This window comes from Gouania willdenowi, chromosome 8 (genome assembly GCF_900634775.1).
Source record: "Gouania willdenowi chromosome 8, fGouWil2.1, whole genome shotgun sequence".
NCBI classification, from domain to species: Eukaryota; Metazoa; Chordata; class Actinopteri; order Blenniiformes; family Gobiesocidae; genus Gouania; species Gouania willdenowi.
Genome location: NC_041051.1, coordinates 21,227,609 through 21,253,077, shown reverse-complemented (window position 1 = coordinate 21,253,077; position 25,469 = coordinate 21,227,609). Strand labels below are relative to the sequence as shown.

The 25,469-nt window shown below is 36.7% G+C and overlaps 3 protein-coding genes across 4 annotated transcripts; 1 reads left to right on the top strand and 2 right to left on the bottom strand.

Annotated features, from left to right (window-relative positions):
• Window positions 1-4,982: 4,982 nt before the first annotated feature.
• fzd2 (frizzled class receptor 2) lies at window positions 4,983-7,240 on the bottom strand. Its single transcript, XM_028455681.1, has one exon. It carries the CDS (start codon window positions 7,081-7,083, stop codon window positions 5,437-5,439), a length of 1,647 nt encoding a protein of 548 aa, XP_028311482.1. The 5' UTR covers window positions 7,084-7,240; the 3' UTR covers window positions 4,983-5,436.
• A 2,871-nt stretch (window positions 7,241-10,111) lies between these two features.
• Window positions 10,112-18,229, top strand: moto (minamoto). Of its 2 annotated transcripts, XM_028455680.1 has the most exons (9): window positions 10,112-10,207; window positions 12,842-12,887; window positions 13,465-13,589; window positions 13,723-13,827; window positions 13,959-14,092; window positions 14,195-15,351; window positions 15,560-15,694; window positions 17,139-17,313; window positions 17,395-18,229. In XM_028455680.1, the coding sequence occupies exons 2-9, from the start codon at window positions 12,846-12,848 to the stop codon at window positions 17,601-17,603; spliced, it is 2,082 nt and encodes a 693-aa protein (XP_028311481.1). In that variant the 5' UTR covers window positions 10,112-10,207; window positions 12,842-12,845; the 3' UTR covers window positions 17,604-18,229. The 2 variants fall into 2 exon arrangements, with proteins under 2 accessions (XP_028311481.1, XP_028311480.1); XM_028455679.1 differs by having other exon boundaries at window positions 13,959-15,351.
• Window positions 18,230-18,441: 212 nt separating this feature from the next.
• ccdc43 (coiled-coil domain containing 43) lies at window positions 18,442-23,583 on the bottom strand. Its single transcript, XM_028455378.1, has 5 exons — window positions 23,396-23,583; window positions 21,913-22,006; window positions 21,494-21,629; window positions 21,119-21,174; window positions 18,442-19,532 (listed from the first exon to the last, which is right to left on the bottom strand). Exons 1-5 carry the CDS (start codon window positions 23,567-23,569, stop codon window positions 19,345-19,347), a joined length of 648 nt encoding a protein of 215 aa, XP_028311179.1. The 5' UTR covers window positions 23,570-23,583; the 3' UTR covers window positions 18,442-19,344.
• Between the last annotated feature and the right edge of the window lie 1,886 nt (window positions 23,584-25,469).

Sequence of the window (25,469 nt, the reverse complement as noted above, 5' to 3'; positions counted from 1 at the left end):
TACTGATCACACAGAACATAATATTCATTTTCGGGAAGTGTTGTGGGGGCAAAAGTCAATGACTATGAATTTATTTTGGAATAGTTCTAATTAATTAATTTATTTTTTTTCATCAAGTCATCAATAAATATTTAAAAGATGGACGTTCAAGAAGGATTAGATTACTTTACATTCTTGGAGATAATTAATAAATTAAACTTTATTTACACAGCACCTTTAAAACAAATTAAATTGCAGTCTAAAGGGCTTCATGGGATTTTACAAAAGTGACTGACAAAAGGTAAAATAATTAAAAAAGGTTTAGAGACTAATGCACACAGAAGTAATTTGATAAAATAATTTTAAAAATTACAATTAAGGAGAAGAAACAGAGATATTTTTCAACAAAGAAGAAAGGGTAGAATTTAGCAAATATAAAGCATTAAAATTTGTATAAAAACTGTAAAAATAAAAAGCAACGATAATAAAAGATTTAACAAAGCATACCATTATAAAATTAGAAGCAAAAGAATCATAGATTTTTTTTTTTAATTATTATTATGAAAATAGAAAGTCAATTTTGCAATGGCTAAAGCTTTTTATACTTGTGGTTCTCAACTGGTCTGGCTTCAGAAACTAACATGAAACACTAACAGCAAGCAACCATCTTACAGGAAATCATTAAAAATCTTAACTATGGTATCATTTTTTTTTCTTTTCAAGCTGTATTCATTTGTAAATGCTACTAATCATAAATATTTGTGAAACAAAATTTCAAGCATGCACGGATTGTTGTAGAGTAATTTCTTTAATATTCTCTTGATACTTTGATAAGTACATTTTACCAACACAAACCTTTCATCAAAAAGCTAAAATTAAATCAACATTACTGATAATCTTAAGAAAAACATCTTTATTTATCAAATTAACAACCAAATAATCACCTCTATTTTTCATAGGTAATGACTTTTTTTCCCCTATAAAAATCCCCAACAAAATAAAAGCACTTTTTCTCTTTTTTTAGATGTAAAATACTTGTGGCCCACTGAAAAAGGATCCAGGACCTGCTTTGGGGTCCCAGCCCATGAGATGAGAACTTCTGCTTTAAACCAGAGTCAACAGTGTAATATATATGGAGAGCTTCAGACTACTAACCTATTTCATCTGTGAGCGGCCACCTCTTGAAGCATTGATGAAAGCAGAGTGAACACATTGCACTTCCTGTTGAGATTTGAGGGGAGGACAGCTAGATAGATATAGTGTGTGCTCTGGAAAACCTCAGCTGCTCTCCTATGGTTAGGATAATGTATGAGTGCAACTGGTCCAGCCCACTGAGAATGAGGTCTTCTTGAGTTTGGGCCAAAGAGTTGATTAGAAACAGGCTATAGCTGCATATCAGGATAGTTTCCCCCCTTCTTTCATTCTTGTTTTCATCGTATTTTCTTCCAATCTCAGACCTTTGTCTGTTCCTAACGATCCTACCGCGTTGACATAACTAAAACAAGGTCAATAATATTCCAAATGTACATTGGCACAACAGAGAACAATGGCCCTACAGTGCCAGTGAGAACAGATATGCTTGTGACTAAGAACATGATCCTCTCCTGACATGCCAGGGCCCTCTCAGTCTGGGCGACATCATGCTATCAACTTGAGAAGCATTCTTCCTGTCATCCTGATCCGTGGCTTGTCCCTTCTTGCCCTGGAGCGAGCAGGAAAAAGGGCTGCGTGCAGGATTTAGGGACTAAGATCAACAATAGGGAACAGGTCTGGGTTTACAATCACAGTTACGTGAACTGTCTCCTCTTTGTGGTTAATCCTTCTTCTTTTTTAAAGTAGGCTTCTTGATTGTCTTACTTTTTGTATAGTTCAAACCAGTTTGCCAGGTAAAAAAAAAAAAAAAAAAAATGGAGGCATAACTTCAGAATGGTCACAGAAGTGTTTACAGCAAAATGTTCACTGACAGAAACAATTCAGTTATTTTCCTGGCACACAGAAGCGCAACATCTGTCTTCGTTTAGGACTGATGGTCTAAGATTTGATGTTTGACTTTACAAAATATTCCCTGAATCACCATCACATCTCTTCTCATTCAGATCCCCCACACTTTAATCTTCTCTTTTCCATTTTCAAACTGGAGAAAGACAAAGGCAACCACATAACACTGACTTTTCCCACTATATTCCCCGAACCTATCCTTTCCTAAGCCCCTGAAACAATCTCTTCTCCACCCATAGGTCCCACCCACGCACAGTGTCTCCTCATTCTCTCACTTCATTCGTTTCTCTGCTTCGCTGAAAAGCCAAACAAGCTAGCCATTAAGTTGAGTTAAGCGCAGGAAGTGGGCCTTCGGGCCAGGCGGCACTGTTTACAAGGAGCTAGTCAGGTTTCAGCGGTGCTTTGAAGTGAGCAGCACACAGGAGACTCTGTCACTAGGCAAAGGCCCAGCACCACTCCACTGACTCACACGCATTCCCCCCATTCATCTGAGCAGAGAGAGGAATGGGAGGGTGGAGGCTGAGGGGGTGTAAAAGGGCACAGCAGAGGAGACATAGGTAGATTTATGATCCCCCCCCCCCCCCCCCACCACCACCACCACCACCCCATCAGAGTATCTGTTTCTTCCTTTAATCACTCTTACCTGTCTGTTATTACAGTCCCTCTTGATTTAACCCCGAGTCAGGAAACAAGTAAGACAAACACCAACAGGTTTGAGATGTGAGATTAGTCCCATTAAGGTTTGTTAGTGTAGTGTAACAGAGCAACGTCCAAATTTATGGATTTTTTTTTTTTTTTTTTGGTGCCGCTTCAAGGGCTCACCTAAATCTCCCCGCTAACAATTAAACGTTCACACAGTATAGTGTGTACATGCCATTCTTCAGCACTTGTCCTTCAAGCCCAGAGCCTCTGCTCTAAGGCAGGAGGATCATCTTTCCTCAACACACCCATTGACTTCATGACATCACTGCACAAAAGGTTTGGTTTCAGCCCTGTGCGGGGCTTGGGGGATTCCAACTTGGCACAAAACACTGTGGCTCCAACACTGCCATGAAGCTAAATACACTTTTTTTTTTTTTTTTCCTTTTTCTTGTTCCCCAAACAGGCACACGGGAACATTTTCACACCTATGCCAGAGTGTAGGCTTTTCATTTATTTCCTTTCAAGACTCCTGTTGGTTTTACCCTGTACCACAAACAACAAGCAAAGACAACATCTTATTTTGTTAAGCACCGGAAGGTGAAGTTAGTCTGTATATTTGAGGGAAGGCCTGTTCACATTTTGACAGCTATGCATCAATATCTTAGACCAGTGGTCCTCAAACAGGGGTACAGTATGTGTACAGGAGTAGGGGGTACTCAGAAAGAATTTTAAAAAAAATGTTTTTATTCAAAAATAATTGTAAAATGTTCCTCATTTCTTTTTAGGCTATTTTTTGGACAAATTTGACACAAGCCAACAGTAGTATTGCGCAATAAAAAATTATATTTTCTTGTAATTTATTGAAACAGGATGATTTTATGCTGTAAGAGGCCATTTTATCACACTTTTAAAAATTGGAAACAAACAATAATTAACTACATTTTACAAAGGAGACTAAATTTACTTACTATTAAAGTCATCACATACTGTAAAAGTTTTGAATTTGTAGATAGCCTTAGGAAACCAATGTTAGAGAGACAGTTAGGGGTTTAGGAGAGCTCGCTGTTCCAAAAATGACAAAGTATTGTGAAATTAAGGAGGGGGTACTTATGAGTTATGATAATAAGAGGGAGTACACATGATTTGACAAAAATGCAAAGGGGGTATACGGGTCAAAATAGATTGGGAACCACTGTCCTAGACATAATAGTTACTGAAGTTCATAAGTTGAGGGTCCACATTATTATCTTTTTTCTGCATAACTAAATAACTAAAGCCAAAAACTCCCACGTACAATAGTTTTGTGCTTCATCATGATTTTCAGTCAGACACATTCCTGCGCTGGTGACCATGGATAAAATCATAAAAATCATACCAAGACAGACGTATAATTACAGAATTAACAAATAATTTTCGAATTACTTTAAGGAAAACTTTCACTCATTGTTTGGATTTAATGACAACATTCTGACTTATGTTTAAACATGTCTGAAGTAGCTATTTGGTTAGAAAAAAAAAAAAAAATTCCTCTAGGAGTACAGAAAGAAGTAAACATGTATTTAACGTGACAGGGTCAGGGTCAATTATTTTCGCCTTTAAAAAGTCCTCAGTAGTAACGCTTGAGAGCATCTGATGAGTCGGTACATTTTCAAATTTCACCATTTTTAGTTTGACAACAGGAATTTTTGTTTGATACTGGATATGTGTAGTCTAATGTTTCAAGTTTTCTTTCTATATCTTTAACACAAAACAATGATTCCAGGAGGGTGTGATGCACTTACTTTGGTATAATGTAAATCAAATATATTGAGTTGTTGAGTACAGTGTGCTCATATCACAGTGTACCTGTGTATCCTATAATGTTTGGTCTTATGTTACAAACTCACTTCCTAAAGAAATTCCAATGTGCTCTTTTACTGTTGCCCGTCAGTCTGAGACAACAGATGTTCAGGTGTGACGTCTTCACCCCTTGACAAAACAACATGACTGTTGAATTAGCAGAGAGAGAAAAACTTGTTATCAAAAGTATTTAATCATTAAAAAAAAAAGAAATAAAAAAAAAAACATACTGAACACATCAAAGCGCAGATAACAAAACGGGTGACGTTCAACAAGTTAACCCGGCCAATTTAAAACCAAGCATTTGATTCAAAGGGTTGATGATGCATTCTCTATAAGAGATGCAGCACATGTGATTCAAAAAGGATTAAAGTACAATCGAAAGTTTTTAACCTCTTAAATAGTATTACAGCGACTACAAAAAAGAAATGTGTTTAAAAAAAAAAAAAAAAAAAAACCCAGATTTGGCTTGTTTTATTTTTTTTACAGTGCATGAGTAAGTGAACAGATAAAAATGATTTCAGTTTTTAAATACAAATATATACTTTTAATGTTTGAATATTTACAGTTTAATTCTAAGTAAGATGTGCACAAAGAAAGAGAGAGAGAAGGAGAGAGGGCGTTCATCCTTGCCCTGATTCCTCCCTCTCTGTGTTTTTGGCTGCTGAGCGGCCCCTCCCCTGCAGTTTTGTGGTGGATCTGGTGAAAAGAGCCAGAAAAGGGCAAGGAGAGTACTTTAGCACATGGCGCCCGTAGCCATGATTGGTGTTTGTCCAGACAGTAAAGTTCAATCTGTGTTTGTCTAGGTTGTCCTCATGTCAAATCCTAAACCCTCAGTTTGGCATGCATGTGTGATTATAAAGCTGAGGCACATAGAAATGCTCTAAAACCTAGAGCTACTCACCCATCACATGAGCAACACGCATGCACGCACACATACACGTACACACACACACACAGTCTGAAGGCCCTTCTATTCTACACAGTGGTCTCCCCGTGTTTGCCATTTGTCAGTCTTGTGTAGAACTTGTGCCAGGAATGCAACGTTTTCCCAGACCAGATCCAGAAACCAGAAGTGATGCCCACAATCAGTGTCATCAGATACTTGATCATGTAGACGGTGAAGTCAGGGGTCATGTGTGGAGCTGCCTGAGTCGGGCACGGAATGGCCAGGGATCTGCAGTTGTGGGTGACCCAGCTGCGTTCCCAGTGTGGGCGAAAGGCCTGCTCGTAGAAGAAGCAGGCGATAACAATGGTGGCTGGGACGGTGTAAAGTACGCTGAATACTCCAATCCTCACCATCAGACGCTCCAGTTTTTCCGTTTTGGTGCCATCGTGTTTCATGATGGTGCGTATTCTGAATAGTGACACAAAACCAGCCAGAAGGAATGAGGTGCCGATGAAGAGATAAACGAAGAGAGGGGCCAACACGAAACCACGCAGAGGATCTAGGTTACTGAGACTCACAAAGCACACCCCACTGAGCACATCACCTTCGATCTGTCCGATGGCCAGGATGCTGATGGTCTTCACGGCTGGAACGGCCCAGGCGGCCAAGTGGAAATACTGAGAATTTGCTTCAATCGCCTCATGCCCCCACTTCATACCTGCAGCCAGGAACCAGGTGAGGGACAGGATGACCCACCAGATGGAGCTGGCCATGCTGAAGAAGTAGAGCATCATGAAGAGGATGGTGCATCCTTCTTTTTTGGTACCTTGGACAATAGTTCTGTAACCGTCAGGCTGGAATCTGTCATTGCACACCACAGTGTCACCAAGGAAGTATCCTGCTATGTAGGCTATGGACACCATTGTGTAGCATCCAGACAGGAAGATGATGGGTCTCTCGGGGTATCTGAACCGCTGCATGTCCACCATGTAAGTGGTGACTGTGAACAATGTAGATGCACAGCAAAGTACAGACCAGACCAGGATCCATATTCGAGAGAAATGAATCTCTTTGTCAGTGAAAAACATCTTCCCACCGTTCCTTGATGACTCACATGGAGCCCCACAGTCCTTCTCCTCTAAAAACTTATAATTCAAATATGGAGGGACTATGAGACCAGGTGGGCAGCGAAAGGACCTGTCCAGAGTGGGTCCTAAGGGCAGATCGTGGGTTCCAGGGACGGGGATGATGGGAGGAACAGTGGCGGCCGATGAGTCGTTCTGTCCCACGCAGATCTGTCCGTCTCCCAACACTGGGAAGTTCTCACAGCGCAACCGATCCGGCCATTGAAAGCCGAACTTGTTCATGAGAGCCTCGCAGCCCTGCTTTGCGCGCTCACAGATGGACCTGCACGGAGGGATCGCCTTCTCCAGCACCGTGCACACGGGCGCGTACATGGAGCAGAGGAAGAACTTGAGCTCCGGGGAGCACTGTACCTTCACCAGCGGGTAGAACTGATGCACCTCCAGCCCCGCGTCCTCCTGGTTGTAATGTCCCACCAGGTTCGGCATGATGGTCTGGTTGTAGGCTATATCCGTGCACAGAGGAATGGAAATGGGTTGGCAGAATCCGTGCTCCGGGATCACCAGCCCGTTGTCTCCTTGGTACTGTGCACAGACGAGCGCAGGCAGCAGGATCACAGCGGGCAAAGTTAGAAAGAAAGTCATCTTTGCCATTTAAAACCTGAACCTTTGGCTCAGAATCAGTGACTCATCCGCTCTGAAAACTGTTCATCTGCCTCTAAAGTGAATAAAAAACGTCTTTCTTTTCTCTCTCCAACGCCTCTGAGTCACAACTACACCAACTTCAGCCGTTTCACACAAGCTCATTCCCTCACCCTCACCGATGTGACGGAATGAATGTAGCAAACAGGTTAGACTGCTGCGCCAGACTTCAAAATAAAACACATCAACTTTATGCTACTGCTGCTAGAAAGTATATATGTCCCTCTACAATAAAAACAACATGAATTATTATGCTAAATATCATGTCAATGATGAATATAATACATGAGTACTTTTAGAATTAAAGATAAAAATGCAATGTGCTTTTATCTTGAAGTTCCCAGCAGCTAAACAAGCCTAGGACAGTGGTGTCAAATATACAGCCCGCAGGGGCAAAATGGGCCAAATCTGTTCCCTCACAGGGTCTGTTTCGATTGTATGTGCAAAAGATGGACATATTGGAAGATTTCCAAGGTAAGGTTGAATTTTGTGTTCTGACTATGATTTATTACATGTCATAAATCATAAAACTTTAAAACTTGTATCTCTTTCAATCAATAAAGCCAAATATGACCATTCAGAATTGTCACTGACTAGTTTTTAGTGTAGAATTAAAAAACAATGAATTTTTAAAAATTATTATTATTATTATTATTATTATTATTATTATTATTATTATTATTATTGTTATTATTATTATTATTATTATTATTATTATTATTATTATTTAGTTACTTATGACTTACTTATTATTAACAGTCTTTTACTTATTTAAATATGTTTTCTTTTCTCTTTCTTTCTTCCTTTCTTTAGTGTTTATTATTTTAATTTATAATATTTTTCGAGCCTCTGTAACACAAGTAAATTCCCCCAGGGATAAATAAAGTATTTCTGATTCTGAATATTATTATTGTGTGTGTGTGTGTGTGTTTATGTATTTGTGATTAAATATACTTGTACTCAATAAGTGTGTTCATGCATGTTGTACAAAAGGCCCCTCTATGAAACGTGTCCCCTTACTTGGAAAAATTCCAGATCCGCCACTGGATCATAACATGGGTATGATAGATCTGAGGACTCTTCCTCACAGGCAGGGATAAAAATTCAGTCCTGGTATTTTGTGTCCAGACCAGCCCACTACATTACCAGTGACACCATTTGGAGTCGTAATTAAGTCAGTGAAGCTCAACATGTGGCTTTTATGTCTTTACTTTAATTATTATTCCCCCAAGAAAGAAACTTTTTAACCCCTTTTTACCAATTTCCTATGGCCATTTTGCAACTTCCTTAGTCCCATTTTTGCCCCTTTTGACACTTTTTTCAGACTTTGGCTACTTTTTGCTCATAAATATCCCTTTTTTCATATTATTTGTCCATTTTGTCAAGTTTTTTTTGACACTTCTATCCAATTTTTTTCCTGTCTTAATTTTTTTATTGCCACTTTTCATCCAAATAAGCTAACTTTTGCTCAATAACTATCACTTGCCCCCCCCCCCCCTACATTTTGCCTCTTTTTGTTCCACATTTTGCTCTTTTTCATTATTGTTTGCCACTTTCTGCCCATTCAATCCACCCTTTGCCATTACATACCACCTAATTCCTCTTTATTTGTCCAATTTTTGTAGCCATTTTTGACTACTTTTGGCCCATTTTAGTCACCAATTTTGCCACTTTTGGCTAATTTTTTGCCTCCTGTTACCATGTCTGCCTCCACTCGCTCGTCCAAAAAAAGCAGCAGACCAGATCGGCCCACTTCGAGTTGACGGCCCACTGGGACGATGGCCAGTCCACCCCTGCCCACAAGATGAGGAGTAAATTCTGTAATTTTTACAACTGACCACCCAATTTCTAACAATCGGTGTGCAAGTACACTGAGCTTACCTCATGCAAGAGAAAATGGACACAAAAATGAGTTTTATTTAGACTCTAGGTTCTCAAAGTAGGGTATGGGTACCTCCAGGGGTACGCAAATTGTCATAGGGGGTCCATGAGATAAAAAATAAAAATTGAAAACTAGAATGTCAATCGACCAGCAGTCAGGAGTCTCTATGCATTGCCACAAGTTACACAGCCGATCTAAGACTCCCCATGGTGACAGAGAAACGATCTCATCAAAAAAGCGCAAAAATTATGAGTGCTACATTGCTTTACCGATTTACATTCCTTACAGATTGTTATTATTCTTTTTTTGTTATTGTTATACATTCAGAGACAAATTTTACATTGTATGTGACATTACATCAGTGATTACTAGCCTTTTTTTGGGTCGTGACCCCATTTTACTATAACACATTTTTGACGTCTCTAGAGACTTTTATTTTTTCTTTCTAGATTGAACTTTTGATAATGTTTGTTGTTGCCAGAATTAGTGCACAAAGTGTCAAGATGCATTTTTTTTCAACTAGATTTATATTTAAGAAAGTGAAAGTATAGAGTACAGTTATTTAAGATTGTGTTGTGTGTGGTGTTTTAATTTGAAAAAAGAATAAGAATTGAAAAAAATTAAAAATACATTTTTAATCAGTATTTTTATTTATTTTTTTTAATTATAAATTATTAGACATTTAAGGGGACCTCGTTTGAATTCCATGTGACCCCAAGGTTGAAAAACACTGCATTACATTATTATGTTATTTAAGTTTGCAGGAGTAGTGGGTACATGGCTTCAGGTTAAAGGTTTAAAGGGGTACAGGACTGGGCAAAGTTTGGGAACTAGTACTGATTTAAAGACTTCCTTTTCTGTTAAACATTTAAAAAACATAACATTTTTTCAAATCCTGTGTTTAAACTTGACTGAAACTGGACCAGATTTTAGATTAAAAGCAGCATTTTTTCTCTCTGTCTTGGGACGGACACCTGTGGCTCTCAGTGTTGCTATGCTATGTGCCAACATCTCTTATCTTGATGTTCATTGGACAACAAACTTTGATTTTGTTGAGCTCAGCCAATCAGCATTCAGGTCACGCGCGGTCGATGTTGGGTGATTTTATGGGGGGTGAGGTCACGAGCCCTTGAAGATAAGTGCCGACCGTGGGAAAGAGCTGAAACATCTGCCTTCTTCATCAATACTTTCTGGGTAAGTGGCTCCTTTTTTTCATGAATATCCTACATATATTACATTATACTTGATTTATTAAACATCATGTACAGAAAAGACAAACTAGAGTGGAGAAGTTAAAGACTAAATTCGCCCCCAATATTTTAACGGCTAGCTAAAAATGCAAACCGCAGCTAGCTGTTATAGTAAAAAACCAATGTAATGTTTGGATATTAAGTTGTGTTTTCATTTATTTGAGCAATTCTATTTTCGATTATAATAGTGACGATGCTAAATGCTAGACTGGGTGTCAGGGACTGAGTTTACTGTACCTCCGTACTGAGATTAGAACCTAACCCTAATCTTAATCCTAACTCCAACCCTAACCTAATCCAATAAACATAAAAGTGTCCGTTCACTTTGAAAACAAAAACACAATTTAATTTAATTTATTTATTATTATTATTATTATTTTTTTTTTAAAGCAAAATAATTTTCCGGTAGTGCGCATGCGCATATATGCTCATAATCGATCTCAGCACAAGGTAAACTCAGTCCGTGACACCAGGATGGATTAGTGAGGAGTGTGACTGGGTCATTGTGATGGCGGACGTTGGGAGTGAAAGCACAGCTGCAAATTAATTGATCCACGCTCATCAGCGACAGGTAGGAGACCTAATAACCTAATATTAACACCACTGTGATAGCAGCACCTCGGCTTCACAGCAGCACAGTGCTGGGTTTGATCCTCCTTGTGTGGAATTAACTGGAGTTCCTGAAAAAACACAAATATGAAGTAGCTTAGAGCAGTGGTTCCTACATCTTTTTTTTTTTAGCTCAATTACCCCCTTTATCTAATTTCTGAATCCAAGTACCCCGTTTGTCCGACTACCACAATTTGTTTAGAAAACTGTTTTAAAACAAACATAGAGCATAATGATGGAATGAACGAGTGATAACACACATTTTAAAGAATCTCATTTTGTAAATAAGTGGAAAGAAACAGTATTTAGTGCAATGGTTCCCAACCTTTTTTAGATGGTGACCCGTTTTGATATCAAAAATATCTGGCGACCCCAAAGATATTTTTTTCTAGAATTAGTCTTATTTATTTATTTATTTATTATTATTATTATTATTATTATTATTATTATTATTATTATTATTTTGTTACTGCATTTTAGCTGAACTTCATTCTGTAAAATGACTTTGAGTGTCCAAAAAAGCACAATATAAAATTGATGTATTATCATATTTCATAAGTGAAAGTATAAAAATACAGTTGTTAAAGATCATGTGTTGTTTAATAAAAAGAATAATAATTAAAACATTTTTTAAAAATCTACTTAAATTTTCCATTCCAGGTGACCCCAAGGGGCTCTCTCTCTCTCTCTCTCTCTCTCTCTCTCAAATACTCCCTGTAGTGCCATCATGTACACCAAGGGGTACACATACCCCCATTTGAGAAACACTGGCTTAGAGTCTCTAAATAACCTACAGGGAGTGTGGGAATAGTTGTATGTCAGTCTGATGACGGACTAGTGTCCGGTTCAGGGATTGAATTGCGTCTGATATGAGTTGGTATTAGGGTCAATGACGTACTATAAGGATTTCACCGTATAATATTTCATAAAATGGTCATCATCGGGCAAGGTTTGCATGAATATTACGATGGAAATAAACATAGAAACAATTTAAAATCTTATACAGGACTATAAATAGGGCAAAAAATAAATTTTAATAGATTTAGAGTATTTTAAAATAATTTTCTATATCAAAACAGCAGTCATGGCCAGACAGTCACACCACATGATATTTTGACACTTTGAATAACAGAATAAATTACAGAAGTTATTTTTAGTAAGTGACATTTAAAAATAGTTTGCACATAAATACTAAGTTAATACATATTTGGTATATTTTTATGCATTTAAACCATTTTTTAACTAAAACAAATGCAGTTGGACAGAATATTTAGGTGTCACGTCACTGACCCATAGGCATCAGCAGACCGTGTAATGCAGGAATGTCAAACTCATTTTATTTCAGATGCTACATACAGCCCAGACTGATCACAAGTTGGCCAGACCTGCATAATCCCAACATAAAAATAATAAATACTACTTTAGTATGATTGTGCTCTTTTTTGAAGGCAGTGGCTATCAATACGTAACACGTATCCATATACTGGCATTCTATCCGTGCGCAACTCCCCTTGTTGGCCAGTTTAGGTAATGTGATAGGTGCATCACTTAACCTAAACTGGCCAATGAGACGCTACGCACTTGTACTTCTGTTTGTATTAATATGTCAACTACGTTACGGACTAATTAACCCTAACCGCACGAAATGGACTTCCTGTAACGTCATCTTTTGTACGGATAGAATGCCGGTATATGGATACGTAATATTGTCTTTGTTAAAAAAAGGGGGCAGATAAATAATAATAAGAATATTATTCTACCATCTGCTCCTTTCTGATCATGGAAATGTATAAAACAACCATACACTATGTGGCTTGTAAAACTATGCATTTTCATGAAAGGAGTAAAGAAATGAATGAATGAATTACGTACTAGGAGACACTTCCTTTTTTGAATTTTGCCACATGTAAACAACTCTACTGTATATGCTGTAAATCCCTTTGAATTTTCTAAGGTTTTATAGTTTCAGGTAAATGGAGAGATCTGAAACTAAACTATATGGACATTTACTTAAGGTGAATGTTTTCCTTGGATTTTCCTTTAGTATAGTGACTATTGGACCAAATAGTATGAATGAATGAATCAGTACTTTTTCTGTTTCAAACAAATGGGAGGGGTCTTGAGTTTGACACACCTGCTGTAAACCAACAGGCTGCTTTAGGTAGTCAACGATACAATAGACGATAATGGGCTCACAGTAATGATACGATACGATATTTTTTGGTTAGGAAAAAAGAGAAAGAAAGCAGTTGGGAAAAATAATCATGCTTTTATTTGACTTTAACTTGGGTGTGATGCTTTTGACTCAATAGGAATATAAAAAAATAGAAATAAATCATAAAAACTTGTTGTGGCGTAGATTGTCTGGATTAATCTTTATATCTCATTGCCATTTTAACTGGGGACAAACTTACTGTGTAGCTGTAGTTGTCTGATTTTACGTTTATATTAAAAATGTGCGTAGTCATAGGAATTAACATTTTTGCTATTCATAATCTAAATGATATTCCGTACCTTTTACACCCACATGAAAAAATCTCAATAAAATAATGGCATACATGTCTGTAAAATCTCTTACTACTACAATTTCAGGCAGAGAGTAAAATGGACAGTGGAAGCAGCTGCGTTTTCGGATCGTCTGTTAGTTCCATCTCCAGTGTGCGACAGCAGGATCATTACACCAAACCATTTGGACTGTGGAACAATGATACGCCCAGGTATTTTCATTACTGTGTTCTGGACACAAGCCACTGTAAATATGTCTTTACTAATAGATGTGTAAGTTTTCCTAAGAAAAATAAAAGTTGTGGTCCAATTAGGAAAAGAAGATTTGTTTTTATTTGTCTTCAGGAAATTGATTGACTCAGCTGATTGGGATAGAGACAGAGATCTGCAGGGTCTGGTGTCAAATATTTTAGAGGAGGAAAACCCCAAGGACATCAGATACAATGGGGGGTGCGTCTTAATTTGAGCTTTTTTTTTTGTAATAACAATGATCCATTTTTGTACATTCAGGTTAAACTTAAACATCCATTTTATTCATGTTTTATTTTCACTTTTGACATTGAATTAAATGTATCTTTTAGGTTATTACCGACAGGCAATTCCATCTGGGCTCCAAAGACAACAAAAGAAGATCATCTTGTGAACTTTGAGTCTGGGGCCAAACCACAGCACATTCCTCCTCTTTCACAGAATTACACTGTCTACAAGCCCCTTGGTAAAACCCAGCTACAGCCACTTGGCAAAGATGTTGAAAACTTGAGTCAGCTTTCCAATGGCTTTGCTACCAATCAACATTGGTCTTTTAATCTGCCCAAAGGAAACAGCCACTTCTTTGGTTCTCCTAAACTGCCACCTGGTCTGCCTTTGCCCAACACAGGAAACTCCTATCAGTCTCAGATACAGCAAAGCCCATCTACCAAAGGCAACGTTTACTTCGCTGACACAAGTGACATCTTTAAACCTCAAACTGAGTTAAGTAACTTATGCTCTGATTTGTTCTCTGATGCTCATTATGCGCTGAACAACAGGAAGTCCATTTGTGACGAGCAGAATTTTCCAAACGACTTCGACCAATTTGTCAGTAGTCTTCACTCACTGATGACTTCTGATCATAACACTGGACGTCTTGCAGAACATCCAAGCATGCAGATGCCAACAGCTGCTTTACAAAATGAGGAGAGCATTGCTGAACCCTGGAAAATCATAAATTCTGCAATGTTGCCACAAAGTACTCCTGGCATGCCTTATCCAAATCAACCTGTGGGAGAATTTGGTCGAGTGTCTAAGGATCACAATGCTGAAGTGATGAAACCGGCCTATAAACAGAATGACTTTCAAGATGCACCTGATCTTAGGTCTCGAAATACAGCAACGCATCAAGAAAAAGTTGGTGGTGTTAACATGAACCAGTATCTAAAGAGTCACATCCAACAAAGCCAGTCCCAGAACAACAAGTCACAGGTGCAAAAGCAAAAACAAAGACTTGATCTGTCTGCCTTTCCAGGTGAAGACCTTTCAAGAAGGCCACAAACCAATGGTCAAATAAGAGCTGCTGATAAACAGCCCATTTCCAAAATCTCATACCCAGTCATGCAGTCTCAGAGATTTGATGGAAGAAGCACCATGATTGGTGCAGGGAATACACAGCAACTCATTCCTCTTGTTCCTGCAAATGACCGAAGAAGGCACTCCAGCATGCATTACAACGCAAACCTTAGCTCTTGGTCATCACTACCTATTGCTAGTAGTGTCAGTAGCCTAAATGCTGGAAATGTATCGGCCAGTGAAACTGCTTCTTTCAACCGCCGTGCCAGTGACTTGGGAGCCTGTGGAAGTGAGGGCTTGTGTCCTAGTTTAAACACAGCCATCCCAAGCCTTGTGCAGATGACCCAAGGTGAACCAGTAAACCAGTTTCTAAACTACCTGGAGGAGTGCTTCGAACAAGGAAGGTGGTTGGAGAAAGAGCGAAAGAGGGTAAGCTATTTATTAACATATGACTTTTGATGAGTGGGGGCCTGGGATCCAATGTGCTTTAACAACTTAGACTGATTTTAGTCTAAATAAGTAATAAACACGTTTTAAATATTCCTTTAGATTGAATACAATGTAAAAATCGTATTTTCTTGTACTTTTTGGAACAAGTTGTGGTTTCCCTAAGTAGTTTTTGTTCGTTTGCTTTCAGACAGAAGCGTTCATCATGAAAACAGTTTGTGGAAAAAAGGTTGCAGTTGTGACCATCTCTGATCGACCAAAACATCCACAAAATCACAAGACAGTGAAGCAGCTGCTTGTGAATCAGAAAAGAGAACAAGCCAAGGTGGGACCAACGCATTCTTGTCTCTTTACCACCATCTCCTGGTTAAATGTTTCCATAGCACTTTGTTTAATGAAGTTGAATTTAGAGACATTCTGAAACTTATGTTACGTTCAGAGGTGTAAAAAATACTGATATATCCTACTCAATCAAATCTGAAACGTATTATTATTTATTTTCCACAAAGGCATCTTTATAAAATAAAAGGTTAGTCAAAATGTCACACCAATGAATTAAATTCAAAGTAAAAAAAAAAAAATCAGGCTCTAAGTATAACTAAATTCATGAACTCTAAAACTTAGAAAATAGCCTTCATTCAGTGCTGTTTTGGTGCGGTGCATTAAGTTTAATCCGATTGGTCGGATATGATGTGATGCATTTGATTTTTGTCTGGTCATTTCATTTTTTGTAGTTTTACAATGGCCACGTTTACATGGGAGCTTTAATTCCTCTTTAAAGCAGAATATAAGTTAATTCCTCTTTAACCTGACCTTGTTTAATTCAGAATAACTAATTCCAAATTAAAAAACATCATGTAACCGTGGCCAATGTCCATTAATCATTTAAAAACAAAAGAGAAGAATTTACTCATGGTTGGGTGTAGAAATTTAATGAATTACTTTACTTCTTTTAAAACGTACTTAAGTGTAAGTTAAATTACTGATTTAGAAATGTTCTCAAAAAAGTGCAACTACCCATAAAAGCAACTCAATTACAGTAACGTGAGTACTTGTAATCCATTACTTTCACTTCGGGTTATGGGACCGTTATGAAACACTTAATGTAACTGTAGCACTTTTACACTTGGAGATCCTTCAACTGATAATACGTGGTGGGTAGATCTTTGTGGTGCATTTTTCACCCAAAATTAAGGACTTGCCATGAGAAAATCATTGAAAATTTTCGTCTAATGTAGTTCAACATTTATCAGCCTGCCATTGTCCGATCCCATCAGATGTCTGAAGCTAAGCAGGTCTGGGCGTGGTTGGATGGGAGACCTCTGAGAATTCCAGGTGCCACAGTGGGCTGGCAGTCGCCGTAGTGGTATCTGTCATTGTGTCCTTGGGCAAGGCACTTCACCCACATTGCCTAGTATGAATGTAGTGAGTGAGTGTTGTTGGTGGTGGGAGGGGCCGATGGTGTACTATGGTGGCCTCGCTTCCGATAGTAGCTTAACACCACTAAGTGTGGAGTGAAAGAATAATGCATTCATTCTGTAAAGCGCTTTGAGTGTCTATGATAAAGCGCTATATAAAATCCAATGCATTATTATTATTACCCATTCAGTTCATGCTTCACTTCTGACTGAATTCATGTTAAATAGGCACATGAATGTTGTTTGTTAATCTCCCTTATTGCACTCAAAAATAGTTTTCATAGAAAGCAGTAGCCAACGTACCAAGAATCTCCTATTACTAATGGGCTTGTAAATGTTGATGAATTGCAGGTGTCAAGCCTTCTGAATACAATGGAGCGTGAATACAACACATCGTTACTCATTGGCATCCACACAGCGTTGGTTCGACATAAGTTGGCTATTTCCGTCCTGCAGTCAAGATGCCAGGAGGACGTTTTAAACATAGGAAGACAACAGCTTCTGTCCTACCTCCCACCAAACAAAGGTAACCAGCGTGTCAGTGATGAAGAGGCTGGTGGACCTCTGTGGTACTCTGTCAGTATGAATCTGCCTCATGTTTTCACAGATGCTACGTTGGTGAATATTGCATTGAAGGAACTGCTCGTAGCCACCAGGAAGCTACGTACAGCTCTGCACTCTGCCCTTCAGATGATTATGCCAAAACCTGTCAACGCTCAGGACAACCATGTTAAAAATATGGGCAAGTACGCAGAGATGCCCAGCTCACCACGTCAATGTGACAATTTTGAATTCTTCAAAGCCAGTAAGAGTTAAATGTGTTACTTAGATAAATACCCCAATGCCAATGGTGCAAAAGAAACACTTATTCTATGACTCACCTGCAAAATCAGTGATCACTGCTGAATACATGACGATTAATTCAAAGTTAAATGGTGACCTCAAGCGGTCTGCCCGAGATGAAATATTGTTCTGCTTCATATCAACTTAAATTCATATAATTAGCATCAGTTCCAAACCAACTCTGATCTTGTTAGTTGTTACATCACGGTTGTATTTAAAGACACTATTTATGGAAGAATTTCACTGTGTTTTACCTATTTATTAGATTAAATTACAATCTACCAAACCATACAAGCAGTCATTTGAAATTTAAGTCTAGATATGTTTTCGTAAACATTTCTATTCAATTGTAGTATTTAAAATTTTCTTCTTAAACCACAGCATTCTGAAATCAGATTTTTTTAAACCCTACATGGCAAAGTTTATGTCCCAACAGTATTTAAATTCCTATTAAGTACAAATTTTTTGAGTCAAATGTGATATTAATGTGCTTCATGAGCATCCAAAAACATGTGTTCTGAAAATGTTCAACAAAGAATAGGATAGCTCGATACTTAAGCTGTTAACTCTAAACATAAAACGTGTTACCTGATTTTTATCCAGCCTGTAAAGCAAAGACATCTTTTAGAAGTTCAATATCCTGTTTTTTTTTTTATCAGCCAGTGACCAAAGCATGTTTCTGTCAATAGCAGTAAAACTGTTCTCATGTTCATTGAACTTAACTTCTACTGTTTTCTTTCTCATGTTGCTATTCCATATCACTTGTTTTGTGAATGGATAAAATGTTATTAAATAAATAAAGCAACTTGAATTGCTTAAAACTGTTTTATTTAAACCTCTTTAACAGCACACACAAGATTGTACGTTTGTTTCTAGATATCATTTAGCGTTCTGTCAAACATAACAGTGACTTTTACCGTGATTGAAAAAAAATGAAAGGCATTTGAAATCATTGGCACGGAGAATATCCATGTAAATTGGATTAAACGATACTCTGAAAAGGATCCAATTTGTGTTTCAGATACAGTATGTGGTTTAAAATGTTATGGGTGTCCCAATCACTTCTAAAAAGCATAAAAACATCAACCTAGTATCGGATTATATCGACCTTTGATCCTTTCCGATGCATAATCTGTTTTTAATGGGTTCATATTTTAGGGTATAATTCTCTTAATCATTTTGTTCAAAATAAGAATAATCTTATGTTTGAGGTTAAAAATAATGCAACCTATTGGATAATAATAATGAATGAGTTTTTCCTCATACCTACTGTTGCTTATACTATTGCTCTGAGTAATATCACTTGATCAAGCCCTTTCTAACATTCCACACAACAAAATAAGCAATAAAAGTATGTATGATTTGTGTTATCAGCCAATACTCAAGGATTAAGTATCGGTATCGTATCGGAAGTGAAAGTTGTATTGGGACACCCCTAAGCTAAACCATAATATCATAGCAGACTTACATATTGTTGGTAAATATCAGCTTATTGCAGTCATTATTTGTTTTTCATTTCTGAAACCCTCCATAAAAAAAGAGGAGCAGACTGGTTTATCTCATGTTATACAAACAAACTCAACACAAAAGCTCTGTTATGTGTTCATATCGTGACATTGTTGATATCTCAGCAAAAAAATCAAAACAAACAAAAAAGGCCAGGTCGGATGATTGTATTTTTCTTCCACACCACCATGTGTCCTTTCCCATGGTTCTATCTTCTGCGTTCCCCTTTTTGTGTGCGTTTCTTTTCCTTCTCCTTCCTGTCCTGTTTGGCTAATTTGTCCTTCTCGCGCTGCATTTTGTCACTTTCTTTCTTCTTCTGTGCGTCCTCACGAGCCTGCTCCCGCTTTTGCTTTTGTCTGTTCAGCACCTCGTCAACGTTGGTGTTCTTGAACAGGGCTGGAACATTCTGGTAAGAAAAGCTAAACAAAGTCCAATAACACATGGAATACCTACAACGTGTGATCTTTGCACATGAAACCTAGATAACGCAGACATGTGGGCCTTATCAGATAAATGTTCATGTGTACTTATGTAAATGTGGTGCAATTAAAAAAAATAAGTACTCAAAGCTATTTTACATGGCATAAGACATGTCAAACTCAAGGCCCGGGGGCCAAATCTGGTCCTTTAGAGCATCAAATTCGGCCTGCTCACGAAAGTAAAAATGATAGAAAAAACATGAAACATTTTGTAAATTACCAACTAATTAAGTTGTAGATATCTTAAGTCCAACAAAAAATTCAATTAAAATCCACAATATTTGCAGAGCTCGTATATCACATGATGGCAGAACTCACAATTTTTCCAAAATCTGGCACATTTTCCTCAAATTATTCCACAAAATGTACCTAAATTTGCAGAATGAGGGAAATTTAAGTGACGTTCCTACAAGGACTGATATACTCACATACTCGATCATTTATACATGGAAGTGCAAACCAGGGCACATTAATGTTGAATTTGCTCTTTTTCCCACAAAAAATCTGTGGCCTACTTAAGGTCAAACTGGTCCGTATTTGGCCCCTAAATTAAAAGAAATATAACAAATAATGAAATTCTAACATTTGTGACCAGACATGATTAGACTTAAGGATGTCACGGGTTAACATACATTTTTCTTTAACCTATTTCATAAATGACACATTAAATAAAAGCAGAGAAAAAAACTGGAGATTGGTTGGTTTACAATGAGAAAAACCATGAATCTCACCGCTGTTGTTCAACTGGTGAGTATTTTTAACTGGTGACCCTTTGGACTGCATTGCTAGATGCAGACTAACGGTAGTTGCTGCTTATCCATCCAAATGCCAACGTTAGAGAGAAAGATGTAGAACACTTTGGGCCAACACTGTTAAAAATAATATAAATGATTATGATGGTCACCGGATTACCAAACTTTTTAGATGCTTGTTAGTGAATTTACAGCTTCGTGTGAGGAATAAAAATATTAATACTTAAGGAAGTAACCTAAAGATAATCAACCAATTTATGCTTCTGTAAATGTTGTATTATGTTACTAACATTTTTAAAGAGTTTTATTTTTTAAAGTTCTAGGGAATGTAAAGCCTTTGGAATCTACCAGCCACTGTTGAAATTGACAAAAAACACTCATTTCTGTCCCATCTTTGTTTAGATTTCAATGCAGTGCAGAAAATGGTGTTAAATAGTCGTACTGGTCTTGCTGGGATTCCACTCAGCTATTCAAGTGCCATGTTAGTGAGAATAACAATGTTGCTTCTAACATACATTAAAATAAAGCCAATCAGAAACAGGTGGAACATACAGTATATGTTTGTTTCATTTCTCTGCAGTGATCTGAATTAAACTCATTATTACCCAAAATAGGAGAATGGGAATAATATTTAACTATGCACTAAAACTTGGTGAATTTTTGAAAATGACGTTATGCATTTGTATTTTAGATGTTAAAATAAATGTGTAAAAGAGAACAGCTGTGGCTGATGAAGGCGTTAAAAGGATACATTTCTCATTTCCAGGGATGGCGGCCGCACTCATTGGCTCCTCTTCTTCATCTTCAGTACGTTAGTCAAGGAAAAACCTGTGAATTACAACTGTACTAACCCTAACCCACAAGTTTAAAAGCCACTATATGCCTTGATACGCATGATAAAGTAAACAGATTTCATTACATTTAAAATAGAGAATAACCTAAATATTTCTTATAGATAAAACCTGTAAAAAGTTCCTTTTTAAACAATTATTTAAACTTCCTTGCAGAAAGAAATGAGGCATAGCTTTAAAAGGTTTGGCCTGTATTTTGTTAACTCACTTCCTTCTGTGAATATTATACCTCAACAGGTAAAAACAATCTATTTAGGAAAAAATATCAAGGATATTGTTCGTCGTCCGTTATGTTTGCGTACTGAGCAAGAAGGGCCTCTTTCCTTTTTTTGGACTCCTCAGACACGCCCTTCTGTTTCACCACAATCTGAGCTTGTTTCTCGATCAAACTGGCAATGGCCTGCACCTCAGCTGGAAAACAGAAAAGAGGAAAAAAAAAAAACCAAGATTTCAACTACCATACAAGCTTAATAATGCCTTCCTAATAACACATGCAAAAAATACAAAAAAATTAAATATAGACACTCATTTATCTTTATTTAACCTTTCATGTTCATAATGTTATGGCTGATCCTTAAGTTGCTTACTTTAGTTCACAGGTGCATCATATGTGACAAAATTAGCATCACCTGCTGACAACGACTAACAATTTGTTATAAGAAGCTTCAAAATAAAAGGATGTCAATCGAAATACCATCATCTGCATTGCTTTTGACTGCAGATTTGCTGCAATGGTCCGTCCACTGGTTGATGATCTTTTTACAGAAATCCTCCATTGTGTCTTCATCCTGTAAAGAAAACACAGCTAATAGTTAGTACTTAGTGCATGAATCATAAGTTTGATTAAGTCTACAAACTCCTGTTAAAATGTGTACAAATTAAATCTAATATATCTGTTTACAATAGACATGGGCAACTGGTGGCCCGAGGGCCACATGTCGTCCTCGGTCTAATTTTGCACGGCCCCCCAAATAAACAGAAAATGACTTAAAAAAACACCAAAAATGACAACTAAAATACACAATTACTTCAAAAACACACACAAAAAAAAAAGACCCCAAAACACAAAACAACCAAAAGAATAAGATAAAACTATAAAAAAAAAAAAAAAGACAAACATGACTAGAAAATAATACAAACCCAACCAAAACAGAAAAATACCTTTGTTGTAATAAAAGTTGCCTATCTCTGGTTTAGAACATAGGTAGCAAAACACTTGACAATATTTGCTCAATCTTCTTTGCAAAGCTGCCATAAATCTGTCAAACTACAACATCTTTATTTATTTTAACGATTAAAAATAGATGCAAATCAATAAACAAATAAAAAAAAAAAAATCTGTAAAAATAAAATAAAAAAGCCAATTTCTTGAGTAAAAATTTCACTCGACTGACAATACACACGTAGCCTGTTGTCTCTAAGCTGTTTAGAACATCACATTTTTAAGAGCATGGCATTATTTAATATTTGAATCATTTTTAAAATTAAAACTAAACATACGCTATGTTCTTGCAGCAGAATTTAAACAATTTAACATTTTAATTTAAATAAATCATCAACACAATTCGTAATAATTTACATAAGAAAACAGAGTAAAAAAAAAAAAACTGGCTTTTAACAAGAAAATTAATAAGATAGTATTAAAAAAATAAAATAAATATATATATATATATATATATATATATATATATATATAAATTCTGAAAATGAAAAAACGGCTGCATAATACAGCTGATGGGTTTGATCTATTATTATGATGGACTGTACCAACTCTACTAACCATAAAATGAATGCGTGGCTCGGTGGCTAAATATTTCATATAAAGATACTTCTGTAACTTTTCTTAGCATTTTTTAAACTAGCAACGTGCCTAAAACATTACGGCATTATTTGTACAACAATATAATATCTATTCATTAGGAGACCAAAACATTGCATGCCGGGTGTCAGCATTGAACAAGCAAAAGAACATAAAAATACAGCACTTTGCACAAGTTTGGCTAAAGGTGTCAGATAATCTTGTTGTATGTTGACTTCATAAAGTTGTGCAGCACTGATTAAAACGTGAACAGTGATAGTGACGCTTCACAGCTGACACTTGGTTCGTTCCGACAGACAGCGACACATGAGGCTCTTCATCTTCTGTGAGAGCGAGACACGCCGCTCCGCATATTCACCAGAAACGCCGATAAAATCCCCCGAAGAGCGTCTTCCTTCTCATCGTCGCTCTCCTCTTCTTGCAGAATACCCAAAATGTAAGCCCCGTACACCTCACGGTCCACCTCTAAAGCGTCTAGACGATCATTTAACCAGCTTTCAAACTCCCCGGTGTCTGACCCGGGCGCAGCCATCTTGGCTCTTTGGGTCTATTGTTGCCTTTCGGCTGTCCATTGAATCGCCTGAATAAAAACACAGTAGATCGAGATAACAGCTTAATTTGAAATATTATTATTAATAAAACATATTTTATTTTTTCTTATTTGACCCACGAGACCACAAAGAACATCAGCAAGATTTTTGAAGAAATTAAGAACTATTATATGCAGTAAAACCAATAACTACATCAAACATTTACAATAAAAAAATAAAAAAACTTGTATGCAAAGCAGACTCTTCTTCCGGTGATCACCAGTTATTGTATATGTAATTTAGCATTAGCATTACAAGCACAAATTAAATGTACAATAAGTTGACGTATATAAAAGTGTGTGTGTGTGTGTGTGCGTGCGTGTGTGTGAGTGCATATGTGTGTGTTTAATTCAGAATTTGAATTTGCATTAGGAATTAAGTGTTTACAAGGTCAGTTTACAAAGGATTTAACTTTTATTCTGAAATAAAGAGGAATTAAATCTCCCATGTAAACCATCCATTAAAAACCACCAAGTTCATTTCCTTGTATTGTTTTTAAACTGCACTTGGAGAATAAAACTTTTCTGATTCGCATATGGTTTGCTGATTATTTAAATTCTAATATCAATTAATAAACCATTATCTCTGTGTCAAACTTATTCCTGGTAGTGCTGCTATATATATATATATATATATATATATATATATATATATATATATATTGAAAACTACCTTTATGAAAGCAAAATGAGCAGTTAATCTAAAACGATGGCATTTTCCTGAAAATGTTTCCCCCCCCACAATGTAAATACATGTTTGTGATATCATATCATACTATATCATAAATTATGAATGAAGTTTACAAATGTGTGTTTAGGTGGGACTTTTCTCTTCATAAACTACCTTTTCTTTAAAAGCAGAAAAAGAGCTCATTAGAAACACAAGTGTGTATTTCCAGTTTTGATTCAGAAAATAGTTTAAAGAAAAAGTAAATATAAAAATAAGACACTTCAGACGACTTTATCGATAATTTATCACTCGATGTATTTATTTTTACCTTTATTTAACCAGGAAAGTCTTTTCTCCTGCAGTAGACATTGTAACAAAGAAGTGCACTGAAACCTGCACATGTTGACCTGCTTGTGTTTCTTCAATAAAATCTAAAAAGAAAGTACTAACTTTCTGCATTTATTTGTTGTTCTAGACAAATTCCTCAGTTAAGTTACACTAAAGTCATGTTGCACTAAAGTCAAAGTTGGTTTAAAAGCCACAGGGACATTGTATGTTATATTTTATTTGAAGTTGTTGGCACATGGCATGTTAAAGCCAATGTTTTGAGTGTAAAATATGCCAATAAAATATATTTCATACATAATGTTCTCATGAAGGTGTACACATTTACAAATTAGTTGTTTCTTAAGTCATATATATATATAAAAAAAAAAATCACAACAATGTACTTTAATATCGGGATATCGTATTGTATCGTGATACGAATCGTATCGCCAGATGCCAGGCAATACACACCCCTATTAATCAGTAATGAATACAGAAACATTTAGTTATTACATTGTGTTACCTATTGTCAGAGTTCAGCATTAATTGTTTTTCTCTATAAATAAATTCCCTTCAAATAACAGTAAAATAAAACATAATTTGGTAACTTTCCAAAAATGGAACTGAAATGCCAAGTATTTTTCAAGCAGGATTAACTTAACTGATTTTAAAGCCTTATATTAACTCTTTGGGACAAAATTTGAAACGTAAAAGGCATTTTGGAATATGTTTTACACTCTATCAAAAAAGGCTTATAATATTTCAAACGAAGACATTAACAGCACTGTAATGGTGACCGTACTGGGTCACAGAAAAGACCTTCTGGTGGGCCACGTTTGGACTGCG